At 42.4% G+C, this 16,790-nt stretch overlaps 1 protein-coding gene across 3 annotated transcripts in view; it reads right to left on the bottom strand.

Annotated features, from left to right (window-relative positions):
- Window positions 1–13,867, bottom strand: part of Zmym4 (zinc finger MYM-type containing 4) — a 115,106-nt gene extending 101,239 nt beyond the window's left edge. Inside the window, exon 1 of one of the 3 annotated variants that reach the window (XM_076934189.1) lies at window positions 13,539–13,867. Coding sequence is in view for 2 of the 3 variants with exons in the window: in XM_076934191.1 (XP_076790306.1) it covers window positions 13,530–13,577 (48 nt within the window). In the remaining variant the exon portion in view is untranslated. Of the gene's footprint in view, window positions 1–13,529 lie in introns of all 3 variants that reach the window. The other 2 variants (XM_076934191.1, XM_034502175.1) reach the window with 2 other exon arrangements.
- Window positions 13,868–16,790: the final 2,923 nt, after the last annotated feature.

Below are 16,790 nucleotides of genomic sequence, written 5' to 3'. Positions count from 1 at the left end.
AGCAACAAGTATTTTTAACCAGAATCCCAAATAAATCCAACAATTTTGGGAGGTCTGGAGAAATGCCTCAATGGTTAAGAAAACAGGCTGTTCTTCCCCAGATGAGTCCAGTTCAATTCTCAGCAACAACATAGCAGTTCAGGAACTCCAGTGTCAGAAAATCTGACACCTTCCCATGGCCTCCATGGTCACTGCATGTATGTAGTGCACAGACTCAGGCAAATATTTATATTTATCATGTAAAAAATTTTAAATCTAAAATACTCATTTAAGAAAATAAAAATCTAGGTGATGGCACTTGCCTTTAACTTCAGCACTCAGGAGGCAGAGACAGGCAAATCTCTGAGTTAGAGACCACCCTGGTCTACAAAATGAGTTCTAGGACAGCCAGGGCTACACAGTAGAAAAACCCTGTCTCAAATAAAAAGAGGGTGGAGAAGGAAAAGAAAAAGAAGAAACATTAAGCACCAAGATGAAGCCTGTTGTGGTGGTACATGCCTTTAATCTCAGCACTCAAAAGGCAGAGGAAGAACAATCTCTATAAGTGAGACCAGCTTGAGAGGGAGCCAAACTGAGAAGGAATGAAGAGTAGGAGGGAGAGAAGGGGGAAAGGCTAGGAAGGAATTAGACTCTTATAGGAAAATCTAATTAAAATTGAACTTGGTGATAATTTCATGAGTGAAATAAAAAGTACATGCTATACAAAAGCAAAACAAAAATTCTAAACTTTTGTGCATCAAAAAAATATGTTCACAAGTATGAAAATATAGCTCAGGGATGGGAGAAAATATTTGCAAATCACCTGTGAAGAGTTCAATAGCCAGAAACTAGGTGTAATGGTAGCACATACCTGTAATCTAGTACTTGGGAGGTTAAGGAACTCACAAATTCCAGGCTAGCTCAAGCAAGACAAGTTCCAAGCCAGGCCATGCTATACAGCATGATCCTATCTCAAGGAAGAGTTTAGTATGAAGAATACATATATAAAAATTTCTACAATTCAGCAAAAAAGGACAAAGCCTGTTAAGAACCAGACAAAGAACAAAGACTTTAAATATACATTTTTACCAAAGAGGGTATTATGGTATGTCAATGGCCAATATGAACATACAAAGATACTCAACATCATCATCCTCACCAGAAAAATGCCCTGAAGTCATCAAAGCAGGAGAGATGACCCTGCCCCTGACCTGCAGCAGCACTCAGAAAGCAAGACCTGCCCCTCACCTGGGCAGCATAGTGGGGTTAACGAGTGAGCCAGCCCCCAAGGACATATGAGTATTGGAGAGACAGCCCTGCTTCTTGTCTGCTGTATAGTAGTGTCAACAAAGGAGAAATCCCCTCTCCTCACTTTAGCCCTTGCCACCAGCAGTGGGTGGAAGAGATGGCCCTGATAGGGTTATGAGAGCAGGAGAGCTAGCCCTGCCCCTCACTTGGGCAGCACAGTAGAAATGACCCTGATGGTAGGGGTGCAGGCCCTGCAACTTGTCTGCTGTGCAGCAACATGGGCAACGGAGGGATACTCTTCCCTACTCTTGCCCCTTGCCACCTATGGCAGGCAGGAGAGCTGTCCCTGCCCCTCACCTGCCAATGCACTCAAGAGAGTGGGCCTGTACCTCACCTGAGCAGTGCAACAGAGCTGGCACTGCATGTGAGGGTTGCAGGTGAGCTGGTCCTGTCTCTTATCTGTTGGGCCACACACAACAAGAAGGGACACCCTCCTCCCCTCCCTCATCCCTTGCCATCTACAGCAGGCAGGAGAGCTGGCCCCAGTGTCATGAGAGTGGGAGAACTGGCCATGCCTTTCAGCAGTCTCAACACTTGGGGGAGAGCGGGTCCTACACCTCACCTAGGCAGTAAGACAGAACTTGCCCTGGTATAGCGGGTTGCTGCTGAGACAGCCAGGGGCATGAAGAGCAGGAGAGCTGACCAGCTCAGATACCTCTCAGGTCCAGATTTGGGGCTTTGAATTGGTCCACTCCACCATCTAACCCACCAGTAAACTGCTGAAGTGCATGAAGGGGCCAGTCCCATAGATCCAAAACTACAGGCTCTTCCATGACACAAGGCAACAACAAAATATCCAAGGAGTCCCAGTGAGGTTCCAGTATCGACAGAGTAGCAGAAGCCAGAGGCCTCATACCTGACCAATGAATCATTGCAATCAACATCTGCGAGCAAAAAAGTGTGGACAAAGGGTGTACTTGTGGAACACACTGTGACAGACTTCTATAATAAGATATGTTTTCTTCTGTTGGGGGAAGAGGGGGCAGCAGCGGTTGCAAAGTGGAGGCCAGGTATGAGGGGAAAGGGAGAATGAGTAGATTGTGGTACATGATGTGAAATTCATAAACCAATAAAGTTAAAGAAAGAAAACAAAAAAAGAAAGAAAAATGCAAATCCAGGCCAGCAAGCTGATTCCACTGGCTAACATGTCTACAAGTTTTATGTCCTTGATTAAATCACCACAACCCAAATCTAAGCACTTCCTACGGGTAATACAGGAGCCACAAGCTCATGTGTCAGGTGGCGTGAAATATACATACCAAGTAGCCTAGAGACCATACCTAAAAACAAAGGAGAAGAAAACTGATTCCTAAGAGTTGTCCTGTAACCTCCACTTTGTACTAGGCACACATGCATCTCTCTCTCTCTCTCTCTCTCTCTCTCTCTCTCTCTCACACACACACACACACACACACACACACACACACACACAGAGTAAATAAAGTGAAAAATGTAAGAGCCAGCAAAATGGCTCAGTGAGTAAAGGAACATGTCATCAAACAGTACAACCTGAGTTCAATTCCTAAGAACTAGGAAGTGAGAGCAGAAAACCCGTTACTTAAAAGTTGTCCTCTTATCTTCACATGTGCAACGGGGTATGTTTGAGCAAACACACACAATAAATGCAATAAAAACAAAGAGAAGCAAGGTTGAGATCCCAACACCCACACTGAGGCAACTAGCAACCACCTGCTCTTAAAGGATCTCATACCTCTGGCCTCTTTAGGTACCTGCATATATTCACACACACACACTGTCTCAGGGTTACTACTGCTAGGATGAAACACCATGACCAAAGCACCTTTGGGAAGAAAGGGTTTACTTGGCTTATGTGTCATCATTACTGTATATCAAGGAAGAAATTCAGGACAGGAAATGAAACAGGGCAGGAACTGTGTGGTGGTTTGAATAGGTACGGCCCTCAGGCTCATGTGTTTGAATGCTTGGCCTATAGGTAGTGGCACTATTAGGAGATATGGTCCTTGTTAGAGGAAGCATGCTGTGACTTTAATTTTTTTCAAGGTCTACTTTTAATGACGGTTCTTAAACGCTTTAACCTCCCTTGTAGACCACCACCCACAAGAGGTAGTGTAAAAGAAAGGATATGGAGGAAGTAGACTGTTTAGAAACAGTTCTTTAGAGCAAATCCTATCTAAGTTGTCAGGAAATCAGCAGTTCAGCTCAAAGGAGGGAGTCAGCAGCAGCAGTTGGATCCACTTGCAAACACTTTACCATACACCAGCAGTTCAGCAGAGTTGGGTTAGCAAGAGTGGTAACAGACTAGCAGAGACAGCCAGGCCTCAGCCTAGGCACAAGTCAGCAGGGAGGAATGCCAGGAAAAGTTCTTAGCTGTGCTTCTCTCAAGAGATGAGAGACCCAGAAGCACTGCACAGCTAGCTCTATAAACAAGCCTAGCTCAGCCTCACACTGTCCACTGAGTTCTATTTATACTCCCTCCAAACATCACAGGTCCTCCATGGGTCTTGCCTCAGCATGTGTCTTGCTCAGCTGACATCGCCCTGCCAATCAGCCCAAATCCTCAGAAGCAGGAAGAAACTGCAGTAAGCTGCAGCACACCACAAGAAGTGTTTTGGTGCATTTCTCTCTACGGAGTCCCAACAAATGCAGCTCAACTGCACAATGTAAGGCAGACCAATCCATGCTTATCATCAGCAAAGAATCCTTCATCACGTGTCCTTTCACGTGCTTGCTTTAGCAGACAGAACATCTTTCTCCTGTGTCTGTTTCAGTAAAACATTCCTTCAAAAGTGTGCCTTAGCCTTTCACCTGTGTCCACTTCAGGAAAACATTCCTTCACATGTTTCCCCCAGCAAAACGCCATCCAACACAACTGACACTCCAAAGAACCTTTAAGTTTCCACTTCAATGGGGGGGGGGGGGAGTTAGACTTTTAGGTGTCCTATGCTCAATCTATACCCAGTGTGATGCAGTCCCCTTCCACTGCCTGCAGATCAAGATGTGGAACTCTCAGCTCCTTCTCCAGCACCACTGTCTGCCTGAAATCCATCATGCTTCCTACCACGATGATAACAGACTAAACTTCTGAAACTGTAAGTTAATCCCAATTAAATGTTGTCCTTTATAAGAGTTGGCCTGGTCATAGTGTCTCTTCAAAGCAATAAAACCCTACCTAAAACAAACTCTAACAGGTCTCAAGACCTTAGGATAACTGATGCCACCAAGGCACCACTCATTCTGACAAAAAGCCCAGGACACAGACTCCAACACTTGTCAAAACAATAACAAAGACTTAATCTATCATAGTCTATAATTCTGGAAAAGTCCCTAACTATACTAACCTTGCTTTCTGGCTTCTGTAGCTCTGCTTATTGCTAAAAGAAGCGTGTCAATCAGAATATGGGTTTTGTGCACAAAAAGCCAAGATCAGTAAGGCTTGTGGCTATACAATTTGTGCAACCTAGAGGCAAAAGCTGATGCACAAGCCACAGAGAAATGCTGCTTACTGGCTTACTCTCCATGGTTTGCTCAGCCTGCTTTCTCAACCCAGGACCACTGGCCCAGGGTAGCCATACCCTTAATGAGCTGGGCCCTTCCCCACTGATCACTAATTAAGAAAATGCCCAACAAGCTTACCTACAGCCCAATCTTATGGAGTCATTTTCTCAACTGAGGCTCCCTCCTCTCTTAAGGACTCTTATTTGTGTCAAACTGACATGAAACTAACCAGCATACATACAGATAATAAGAGTAAATCTTTCAAAATAAACTAGAAAAAAAATATGCCTTTTCAAAATTAAGACAGCAAGTAAGCAAATCTGAATCACAGTAAGATGTTACATCATATTCACAAGTATGATTATTGCCAAAAACAAACAAACAAACAAACAAACAAACAAAAAAGAGGTCCCCATGCAGACATGGAGAGACTGCAGTTTTTTCCACGCATCCCTTATGGGTACAAAACAGTAAACAAGTAGGTACAATGGTCCTATGGTGCCTCAAAACAATAAACAGAATCCCATGTAGCCTAGCAAATCCACTGTCAAGTATGTAACCAAACCAATGAAGGACCGGGACTCATACTTTACAACAATGTTTACAAGAATTACAACAGACAAATCCAAATGGCCAACTGATGAACAAAAAAAATAAAATCTGGTATAAATGATGGGATTATTTCCTCAGGCATATGAAAGAATGGGAAATTCTGATACATATGACATCTAGTCAAACCTTGAAAAGGTTGTGCTGAGTAATCTTTCAGACTCCATAGGAAAAATACATAAAACATCCATCATGCCAGGCAGTGGTGACACATGCCTTTGATCCCAGCACTTAGGAGGCAGAGGCAGGTGGATTTCTGAGTTCGAGGCCAGCCTGGTCTACAGAGTGAGTGAGTTCCAGGGCTATACAGAGAAACCCTGTCTCAAAACAAAACAAAACAAAAACATCATAGGCAACCTCACAGAAGTAGATTAGAATTTACCAGGGATGAGGAGAAAAACTGTGTGGAATTACTACTTAAGTGTTTAAGTTTTCTATCTGGGCTAAAATAACTGGTAACAGTTGTATTACATCATGAATATACTTATAAAGCCATCTTAAATTCTTAAAATGAGGCTGTGGGCATGGTAGCAAATGCCTATAATTTTAGCACTCAGGAGATAGAAGCAGATGAATCTTCTGAGTAGCAGGACAGCCTGATCTACATACTAGTGAGTTCTAAGACATCCACAAGTACAAAGACAATCCCTGTCTCAGAGAGGGGGAGGGGGGGAGTAGGGGGAGAGGGAGAGGGGGAGAAGGGAAGAGGGGGAGAGGGAGAGGGATAGAGGGAAAGAGAGGGGGAGAGAGGGGGAGAGGGAGAGGGACAGAGGGGGAGAGAGGGAGAGAGAGGGAGAGAGAGGGGGAAGAGAGGGGAAGAGAGGGAGAGAGAGAGGGAGAGAGAGGCAGAGAGAGGCAGAGAGAGGGAGGGAGGGAGAGACAGAGAGAGAGACAGAGAGAGAGAGAGAGAGTTAGAAAGTTAAAATGGGCCAGGCGGTGGTGGCACACACCTTTAATCCCAGCACTTGGGAGGCAAGAGGCAGACAGATTTCTGAGTTCGAGGCCAGCCTAGTCTACAGAGTGAGTTCCAGGACAGCCAGGGCTATACAGAGAAACCCTGTCTCGAAAAACCAAACCAAAACAAACAAAACAACAAAAAAAAAAAAAACAAAAAAAAAGTTAAAATGGTTAAGATTTGGGGCTAGAGAGATGGCTCAGGGATTAAGAGCACTGGCTGCTCCTCCAGAGGTCCTGAGTTCCCAGCAACACATGGTAGCTCACAACCATCTGTAATGGGATCCAATGCCCTCCTTCGGTGTGTCTGAAGACAGCAACAGTGTACAGTTATAAATAAAATAAATAAATATTTTTTTAAAAAGGTTAAGATTTATATATTTTTTTCTTTTTGCTTTCTGTCAATTGTAATTACATATAATTATTGGATATATAATAATGTCTGATGTATACAGGGTGGAATAACTGAATCAAATGAATTAACAAACTCAAAGAAGATGGTGGCCATGAAAGATACAAAAATAAATCCTCTCTTGCAACCAAGAATTCACTGGTCTGTATAAGTTTGGGCACATATAATACATTTGGTTGTAAGAATAGTTTATAATCTAAAAGGACAGATGAGAAAACTAAGGTTTATCTGATCAACATTCTAATTTTCATGAGATAATTACCCCTTTTCTATATGTCTTGTCCTAAACATGCAATCATGAGGCGAAGAGTTAAAGGTACCTGATTTACTGTGAATCAATGTTTCAATGCAGTAATATACAGTCAATTTATATTTTCATTGTAAGAGTTTTCATTTCCAGCACAGTGGTAGTGATACACCTTCAATACTAGCACTCAGGAAGCAGAGGGAAGCAGATATCTGTGAATTCAAGGCTATGCTGGCCTACAGAATCAGTTCCAGGACAGCCAAGGCTACACAGAGAAATCCTGTCTCCAAAGAAAGCTATTAATTTCCCAACTGTGATACTAAAACTTCCAAAAACAGACCAAACAAAAGCAGCCTTAAATTGAAAAAAGGACGGAATAGTGGTTTATTCTTATAATTACAACACTCAGAAAGCTTAGAAGGCAGCCTCAGACTACAGACTGAAATACTGTCTAGGAGGGGAGGGGAGGGGAGGGGAGGGGAGGGGAGGGGAGGGGAGGGGAGGGGAGGGGAGGGGAGGGGAGGGGAGGGGAGGGGAGGGGAGGGGAGGACCAGGAAAGGGAAGAGGAGGAGGGAAAAAGTCTCTTAACTCTTTGGGCCAAGAAAATGGCTCGACAAGTAAGGATGCTGAGCCTGAATACCTGAGTTTGACCCCTGAAAGAAGAGCACTGACTCTCAAAACTTGTCCTCTGACCTCCACAGACACACCACAGTACACATACATGTGTGAACACATGCACACACATATAGTAAAATGGGGGAAAAAAACTTAATTAACATATTCATCATTACCAACTGCTCCTAACTGCACCTTCCTATCCTTTGATCAAGATCTTCCCACCTCCCAGGATCTGAAAACTGTACTCTACTTCTGTAAATTCAATTGTTTTTGATTCTGCATTAAGTGTGGTGTGATTTTTGTCTTACTCTAACTAGCTTAATTCATTATATGGAATGAATATATGTATTCATTATATTGAACTATTCATTTCATTCTATTCAATTTCATTACATTAAAATATATATGTATATTCATTAGATGTGTATATATACAGTCATATATTAGATTATACATTTGTATTCATTATATATTATTTATATAAGTATGTAGACATATAATATACATACATATATATATATACATATATGTGTGTATAATTTGGTCTCCACACACTAAACACATACACCTTACTCAAATATAATAATAAATCTTTAAAAAGAATCAGGATGTAATTTTATTTGCAAAAAAAGTTTTTTTAAGATGTGGTTAATTATAAAGATCTGGAAATAAGACCATTCTAGATTCGGTGAGGCCTTTAATCCCAGCACTTGGGAGGCAGAGGCAGGCGAATTTCTGAGTTCAAGGCCAGCCTGGTCTACAGAGTGAGTTCCAAGACAGCCAGGGTTACACAGAGAAACCCTGTCTCAAAAAACCAGAAAAGGAAAAAAACACCTGTCTAAAAACAAAAACAAATGAAAACTTTTATTTTTATCATAAAATATTAAAACAAAGGCCAAACAGAAGTTTCTGATCCAATCTAAAGTTATCTACCTATTCCTGTAATTTCTTACTCCTATCTACATGCAGGTCAATGTTTATATATTATTATAATACTACAGACCATACTTTGTAATACACTGTTTTTAATTTTCATTTTTATTTATGTGTATGAGTGTATGTGTGATTATATAAGTTTATATGCACCACATGCCCAAAAGGAGGACACTGGATACCGTAGAACCAGAAAGTGGCTATAAACTACCTGATGTAGATACTAAGAATTGAACCCAGGTCCTATGGAAGAGCAGTAAACACTCTTTTAACAACTGAGCCATCCATCTAGCTAGAAGATCTATTTATTTTTATGTATAGGGGTGTTCTGCATGTATTGTCCAGGAACCTAATATACCTGCCACCTGCAGAGGATAGAAGTGGGCATTGGATCTCCTAGAACTGGAAATAGAGATGGTTGTGAGACCATGTGGGTACTAGGCCAAACTCTTGTCCTCTGTAGGAGCAGCCAGTACTCTTTACTGTGAGAGCACCTCTCTAGCCTAATATACTATTGCACTCTCATCTTTCTATCTCTATCTCTTAAAGTCTGACAAGTGCTATTCAAACTTTCTCTAAGTTCAGATATATGCAAGCATTCCGACACATATAGAGATAAGGTAAGTGTATGTTACAAATACATAAAGCATACTGTTTATGCATATGCTTTCTATATTTAAGCACACTGAGTATCTCAAATTTAATATATAGAGATTAAGCATTAAAATAAATACAACTACAGAAGTTATTTTGTAACGTAAACTAAAAAATAGCTATTTTACAATGAAAAATGTCAATCAGATTTAGACTTGTTATTTCATAACACAATTAAGAGTCATATGTAAACTACTTATAAGCCTGATCAATGTAAAAACCTTAGAAGACAAAAAATTTATAATTTTAAAATAACTCATAAATAATATCCCCAAAATAACCTTACATTGAAATGTGAGACAAAGAGAAGAAATGCTGACCTGTTCCCATACACAGAAAGATATGAACTTGGTTCTCCGTGTAACACAGAAGGTAATGGTACTACTAATCCATCCACATATTCCTTTCTCCTAGTTCCCAAACTGAGAGACTGGAATTTCATATATAAACTGATTAAATATTAAACCAATATAGTTTATCTGCTATCTGTTGTTCTAACTGCACACAAACAGGAAAATGAGACACCTATATACAATTTAAGGTAGTCAACACAAATATTTTAAAACAATCAGTGCTGGGATTAAAGGTGTGTGGCTCCCATGGTAGGGCATGGATCTCATCAAACAGCATAGCTGATAAAAATCAAAGAATCTTATATCCCACTTCATCCATGAAATTTCAGATTGAATAAGTCTATGTAGATAACTGCAACAAAGCTCAATTGCATTTAAACTGTATTAAATGTCAGGCCTGCAAGCAAATGCTTGTAGTCCCAGCTCTTGGAAAGTGGACGCAGGAGGCAGGAGTTCAAGGTAAACCATAGATACAAAGCTAATTCAAGGCCAGCCTGGGCTACAGAAGACAGTTTCAAAAAAATTAAGAAAAAAGAAAAAGAAAACTGTACTAAACAACTCCCATCAATCTGCCTATAATGGATTTAACATTCTGGATGTGAGAGAAGGCATTTGTATTATAGAAATCAACTCTCTTGAACATTTTAACAAACTATCAACAATAAAATGGATTACGGATGCAAAAGCTACTGAAAGTATTAGATGTGGAGCTGGAGATATGGCTCAGCAGATAAGAGCACTGGCTCTTCTTCCAGAGGACTCAAGTTCAAAACCCAGTACCCACTGGCACCTCCTAACTGTCTGGAACTCCAGTCTCAGGGAATCCAACCCCCTCTTCTGGACTCCACAGCACTGTAATGTAGTACAGACAACACCCATATGCATTAAAAATTTAATACACACACACATACATATATTGAATGTAGAAGCTGGAGAGTAGATAAGCACACTTGCTGCTCTTGCAGAGAACTTGGATTCAGTTACCAACACCCACATGGCAGCTCACAACCATCTAAAATTCTAATTCTAGGTTATCTAATGCCCTCTTCTGGCCTCCAAAAGCACCAGGCATGCACATGGCACAAACATACATGTAGGCAAACATTCGTACATACAAAATAATAAATGAACACTGGCTGCTCTTTCAAAGGATCTGGGTTTGGTTCTCAGCACCCATGGTGACTCCCAACTATCAGTTCCAGAGTTTCTGACTTCTTCTGACAATGCATGTGGACAATGCATGTATATAATACACAGGCACACATATAAGCTGAAGACTCATGCACATTAAAAATAAATAAATCTTTAAATCTATATATAGAGAGAATGCAAACATCCTCCACAATTTACTATGTAAAACCTGTGCAAGTGCTCCATGCCTTTCATAGTGTCAAATCTAATGTTTGAAAGCTGGGCTGTGGCTCAATGGTGAAGTATGCATGAAGCCCTGAGTTCAATCCCCAGCACTGAAAAGAAAAAAAGAGGTCACTTTTTAGAAAGAGTCTCACTATGCAACCCTGATTACCATGGAACTTGCTGTGTAGAACAAGGTGGCCTCACAAAGATCCACCTGGCTCTGCTTTCCAAGTGCTGAGATTAAAATGATGGTCATTTGCTGCTTTAAAAAAAAAAAAAAATCCCTGCAATCCCTTTTCCACCTGTTAAATGTAATATTTATATACATGAAAAAGAATATACTTAAACAGTCTAATTTTTCAGCAAAGTGATTAGATTTTTTAAGACATTCTATAAAGCAAATGACAACAGTCTTACTAGTAAATGAGTATCTCTGAATTTACACTATAGTTTATTCATCCTTTATATTTAAATTAGACCACACATGTCATATGCATTCACTCAAGATAATGAAGATAGTTTACTACTAATCAGAAGAAATTGGAGAACAATTCAGAATTTTAAAACATTTGCATTCTATATCAGTATTTATTGTAAATGACCTATTTGGACATATATTATACAGCTTAACCTGTTCTATGATTAATATATGAAGAGAAATCTAAGACTACCAACATTAAATTTTAATTGTTAAAAATGCTAAAATGCGCCAGGTGGTGGTGGCGCATGCCTTTAATCCCAGCATTTGGGAGGCAGAGGCAGGCGGATTTCTGAGTTTGAGGCCAGCCTGGTCTACAGAGTGAGTTCCAGGACAGCCAGGGCTACACAGAGAAACCCTGTCTCGAAAAAAAAAAAAATGCTAAAATGCAGTGTACTTAAAAGACTAATGAATGACTGGGTAAAGAGATGGCTAGATGAAATCAAGGATCTAGGAAAACTGTCAACAGTAGAACCTAGGGGTTTGGGAATGCAATTGCACCCTGAATTTAAACTGTATTTTTACTTTTCTTGACAGTTATAAACAATTTCCTAATGAACTGTTATAGAGAAACATTTGCTAAGGCATTGTTTACATTTTTAAAGGGAAACAAGGGGCTGGAGAGATGGCTCAGTGGTTAAGACCACTCTCTGTTCTTCCAGAGGTTCTGAGTTCAATTCCTAGCAACCACATGACGCCCTCTCTTCTGGTGTGTCTGAAGACAGTTACAGTGTACCATTCATATACATAACATATGAGAGAGAGAGAGAGAGAGAGAGAGAGAGAGAGAGAGAGAGACCTAGTCCTCAGACTAGAGGACTCAATGGTATAGACTTGCCTAGTAGATGTTAAGTTAAGGCGCAGGATCCAATGCCAGGACTGGAAGAATAAAAAACAAACCAACAAACAAACTTAAATGCAACCAATACAAGCATTTAAAAACCTGTATTCAAATCTCAGATCGAAACTCTGGACCTTGAAGACTTATTTAATATATAAGATAGGAAAGAAGTCTCCATTTCAGCCACAAATAGGCTGCATGGTTACTGTGAGGTTGGACTCTTCACAAAGCACTTCACACCATGTCAGGAACACAGTCAGCACTCAGTATGTTAACAGTATGCATCTCTGAATAGACATTTATGCTGAATGAAAACGCAATTTTGGTTAAGATTCAGTAGTAATATTTTAACCAGCTTGGCTCAACAACTAACTCATCCTTTGGTGACCATTTCCAAAAGGAAGACTCCTGATAAGAAAATTGACAAATCTGAAGCTAACAAAATGCTGGGTGAGGGGTAGTTTAAAAAAACAAAAAAAACAAACAAAAAAAAAAGTCTTGAAAAACATTACTCAATGGATAGTGTTGTTCTCCATCTGAAGAAAATGACTCGCAATTAAATTTAAAATATAAAAAGAAAAGTTTCAAGACAAACTTTTAAAAGGCTTACAACTCCTGTGTAGACAAGGCTTCACCTAGGCAGGCAAGGCTGGCTGGCTGGCTGGGAACAACCTAACGACAAAACTTGTCACTCTTCTACGTTCCTACCTGCAGGTAAAGAAGCCAGACCACAGCCGTAGCTATCAAAACACGTCCCCCCAACATCAAGACGACAACCCTACTTCTTCTAAGGTGAAGAGTACCACGTCCACTTTGGGGTTTGATAACGGTCAAGGGGGAGGGAGGGGAGTGGAGGCAGGAAGATGAATTGGCTTCGGTGTTCCCCGCAGCACCCTCCCGGTTACTCCTCAGGAGACAACCAATCCTCCACCACTTCTTCCCGCCACCGCTACCCCCACCTGACCTCTCCCCAGAGAAACTTCCATAGACTCCGTTTTCCTCGAGGATGCAGAAGCGGAGACTGACACCTTGCGTCCCCCGGCTCCCCGAATACGCACCACCACCCACACGCCGGGAAAGGGAGGGGACCCAAGCGGACCACGGCCCCCGCCCCTCCCCCTCCCCGCCGGCCACCGAGCTTTGTCCCACCTGCAGAGAGGACCCCGGTGCCGCCTCCGGCCGCCCCTCCCTCGGGCCGTCGACCACCGCGCCACACGAGAGCTCCGGGATGGTCGGGGCCGGCCGCGCCCCGCCCCCCCGCCCGCCGGCCCGCCCGCAGCCCGCAGCCCGCAGCCCGCCCGCGGCCTCACCTCACCTACCCTCTTTCGGGGGCCGGTCTCCACCTCCCGCTCCGCCATGTTGGGCCCCGCTCGGAACCGCGGCGGCTCCCGGCGCGGCGGCCGCGGCCCCTCTCGGCCCCCGCCCACACTGCAGACACGGCGCTTCACTCGCTGCGGTCCGGTCCCCTTGGCCCCCGCCGGGCCTGGAGCGGGAGTGACGAGGGGGCGGAGGCCCGTGCGCTGACCGCAGCTCCAGGGGTCCCACGGGCGGGCGCGTGGGCGCGAGGGCCTGCCGGGGCGGAGGGGGGCCGGGACTCGGGGGGTTAATGGCCTCCGAAGGGGCCCCGTGAGTAGGATTATTTTCTCTCAGAGAAATTCCTCCGCCTGTGGGTTCTTAAAGGGATCTCCAAACCAGCCCCTTGCGCGCGCCCCTGATGCGCAGGCGCGCCACAAGCCCCTCCTCCCTTTCCCACCAAGCCCCCGGTCCTGAGCGTGCGCGGTGAGTGGCCCAGGCTAGGCCTAATCCTGTTAGTCTCTTGGCTGCCAGCAGCTGCTCCCACCACTCAACTATGGCCGCTCCCTTAAAGGGACCATGACGAAGGGATGATGTCAGAATGAAAGATCTTAATGGAAGGACTATCTGGAGGACTGGGTGAAATGTCAGTGAGGGGTTCACATCACCACCCTACACCTGACTACAGAGATATTGCCAAAAGGAGAAAATGCTGAGAAGCTGAAGTTCTCAGTGAACCTTTGGACATGAAGAAACCCAACCAAGAAGAAAACAAGACTATTATCTCAAGGAGAAACCAACAGCTTGCCAAGTAAAGGGCGAAGACTATCAAGGAACAACTTCCAACCTTAAAATCAGATCCCACTGGTGGTTTTGAAGACAGAACCAACAATTGAAGATAGTTTTTTTCAGTACCTGCTTGCCATTAGAATACTAAAACAAGGATCTTAGAAACCATCTACTCCATTGCTTTCAAAGTTAACGTGGCAGTATGGTCATTTGAAGTAAATTAACTTACCTCAAGATATTGAGCGGCTGGTAAGGAACTAGAACCCAGTCTGGAATTACATTCCTCCAGGATTCTGAACACACAAAACTGTCTTCAGGGCAAAAGAACATAAAAGGTAAAGAGCCTTGATAATCAGTTCAAGAACATGGCCGCTCTCCTGGCAAGTCGCACGATGATGACCTGCAACTTCTGTGTGCCATCATTTGCCTCCACTGAAGGAACTTGAAGTCTGACCTAAAGGATAGGAGTTGAACTGTCAAAGCAGAAAACCCAAGATTAGGCACTATCTTCGCTGAAGCATGTCGAGGAAAGCTGAAGGGAATGAGAGCTGAAGTCCTCACATGGGATTCTTCATGAAGGCTTAGGCACAACAGACTGACATATAGTAAGAAATACAAGGAAATCAGTTTAGGTTGGTTGGAGTTGGGTTGGTTTGGGCTAGGTTGCTATGTAACCAAGGATGTAAGTCTCTGATTGAAGAATTGTCATTCTCCGTGGCAATACTTATTCAAAGAGAACCTAGAAGCTCCTGTACTCACAGGATGAGAGTCATTCTACAACTATACTTCTGTGTGTTGGTCAGAAGCTTTTTGAACCCAGGAACTTTGCCTGAACACTGAAATGGCTGAACATTTCCATGCTGGTCCTTGGTTCTTGCTTAGGCCTGTTATCTTTTGTTTCATTTATGGATAGAAATACATATATATATATATATATATATATATCTGCCAGATAAATTTTTTAATATGCTAGACTCTTTAGTTAACATGTCCAAGGTTAAAAAAAAAAAAGCAAATAAAGCAAATAGAAAGGTTAAGAAAAGATGTTTTCAGGGATTGCAGTTAAATACAAGACTGGATGGTTTCCACCTTTTTATGGGCTGTAGAATACTCCTTCTAATAAAATCCAACAGCTTAAAAATGGAACTTCTGAAGGGAACACTTGAAAGGCAGATACCAGCCTGATCTATGTAGACTGTCTAAAATAAGAAAAGGGAAAAAAATACAGTAAAAGTGGAACTTCTAATATTCAACTGAAAGTGGGGAGACCCAGCTTCACCCTTGCCCTCTCTTCCTCTACTCATGCATCCTCCTATCATGAGAAACATGCTGGACTTTTTTTTAAAAAATGATTTTAACACATTGATTTTTTTCTACACTATATTTTTCTTCTTCTGCAGTGCTGGGGACCTCCCTCACTCATGCTAAGAAAGCATTCACCCAATGAGACACACCCCAAGGCCCATTTCCACAGTTTAAGATGAAACCAAAGCCCAGATAAGATGAGAATAGCACGCCGGGCAGTGGTGGCACACGCCTTTAATCCCAGCACTTGGGAGGCAGAGGCAGGCGGATTTCTGAGTTCGAGGCCAGCCTGGTCTACAGAGTGAGTTCCAGGACAGCCAGGACTACACAGAAAAACCCTGTCTCGAAAAACCAAAAAAAAAAAAAAAAAAAAAAAAAAAAAAAAAAAAAGATGAGAATAGCACAAGATCACACAAAGGATTAGTAACTGCAAGAGGACTGATGGACAGGCGTCTTGACTCTCAGTCTAAGGCTCTCTGCTACAACAGGAAGTTTCTAGAGGTCCAATAAGTTGGGTCTTGAATAATACCTGTGGTTTGCACATTCCAGATACTGTACAAGTATGCCGGGACATCGATGCAATTATTTATATAGAAGGAGAAAAGAAAAGCAAGTAGGGAGCACTGCAGAGTAACCAAAGTTTACAAAGAAGTTCATAGAGATCAAGAGATTCGTCCAAGGTCATTAAAAGCAAGACCAAGACAAAATGCAAAGATATGTACTCCTGGGATACTTGAAATTTCACAAAGGCTGCAAATCGATGACCTTTTGACCAAATCTGTCTGACAGATACATATCTGATACATGTCTGAGTACAGTTTGTGTGTAAATAGCATTTATTTTATGACTTGATTTTCTCATTTGGAAATGGGTTACTGGAAGATTAAATTAGTAAACACCTGCAAATCTCTTAGAACACTTTTGGCTCCAGGTATGGCATCTTAATCACTGTTCTGTTGCTATGAAGAGACATCATGACCAAGGCAAGTGTTACAAAAAAAAGCATTTAATTGAGGGCTTGCAGCTGGGTGTGGTAGTGCACACCTTGAATCCTAGCACTCAGGAGGCAGAGGCAGAGAGATCTCTGTGAGTTCAAAGCCAGCCTGGTCTATGGAACAAGTTCCAGGACAGCCAGGACTACATAGAGAGACTTTGCCTTGAGAAACTAATAATAATTGTCATTA

Source organism: Arvicanthis niloticus, chromosome 5, assembly GCF_011762505.2.
Source record: "Arvicanthis niloticus isolate mArvNil1 chromosome 5, mArvNil1.pat.X, whole genome shotgun sequence".
NCBI lineage: Eukaryota > Metazoa > Chordata > Mammalia > Rodentia > Muridae > Arvicanthis > Arvicanthis niloticus.
Note: the sequence above shows the minus strand (reverse complement) of the source record. Positions and strands in the feature narration are given on the sequence as shown.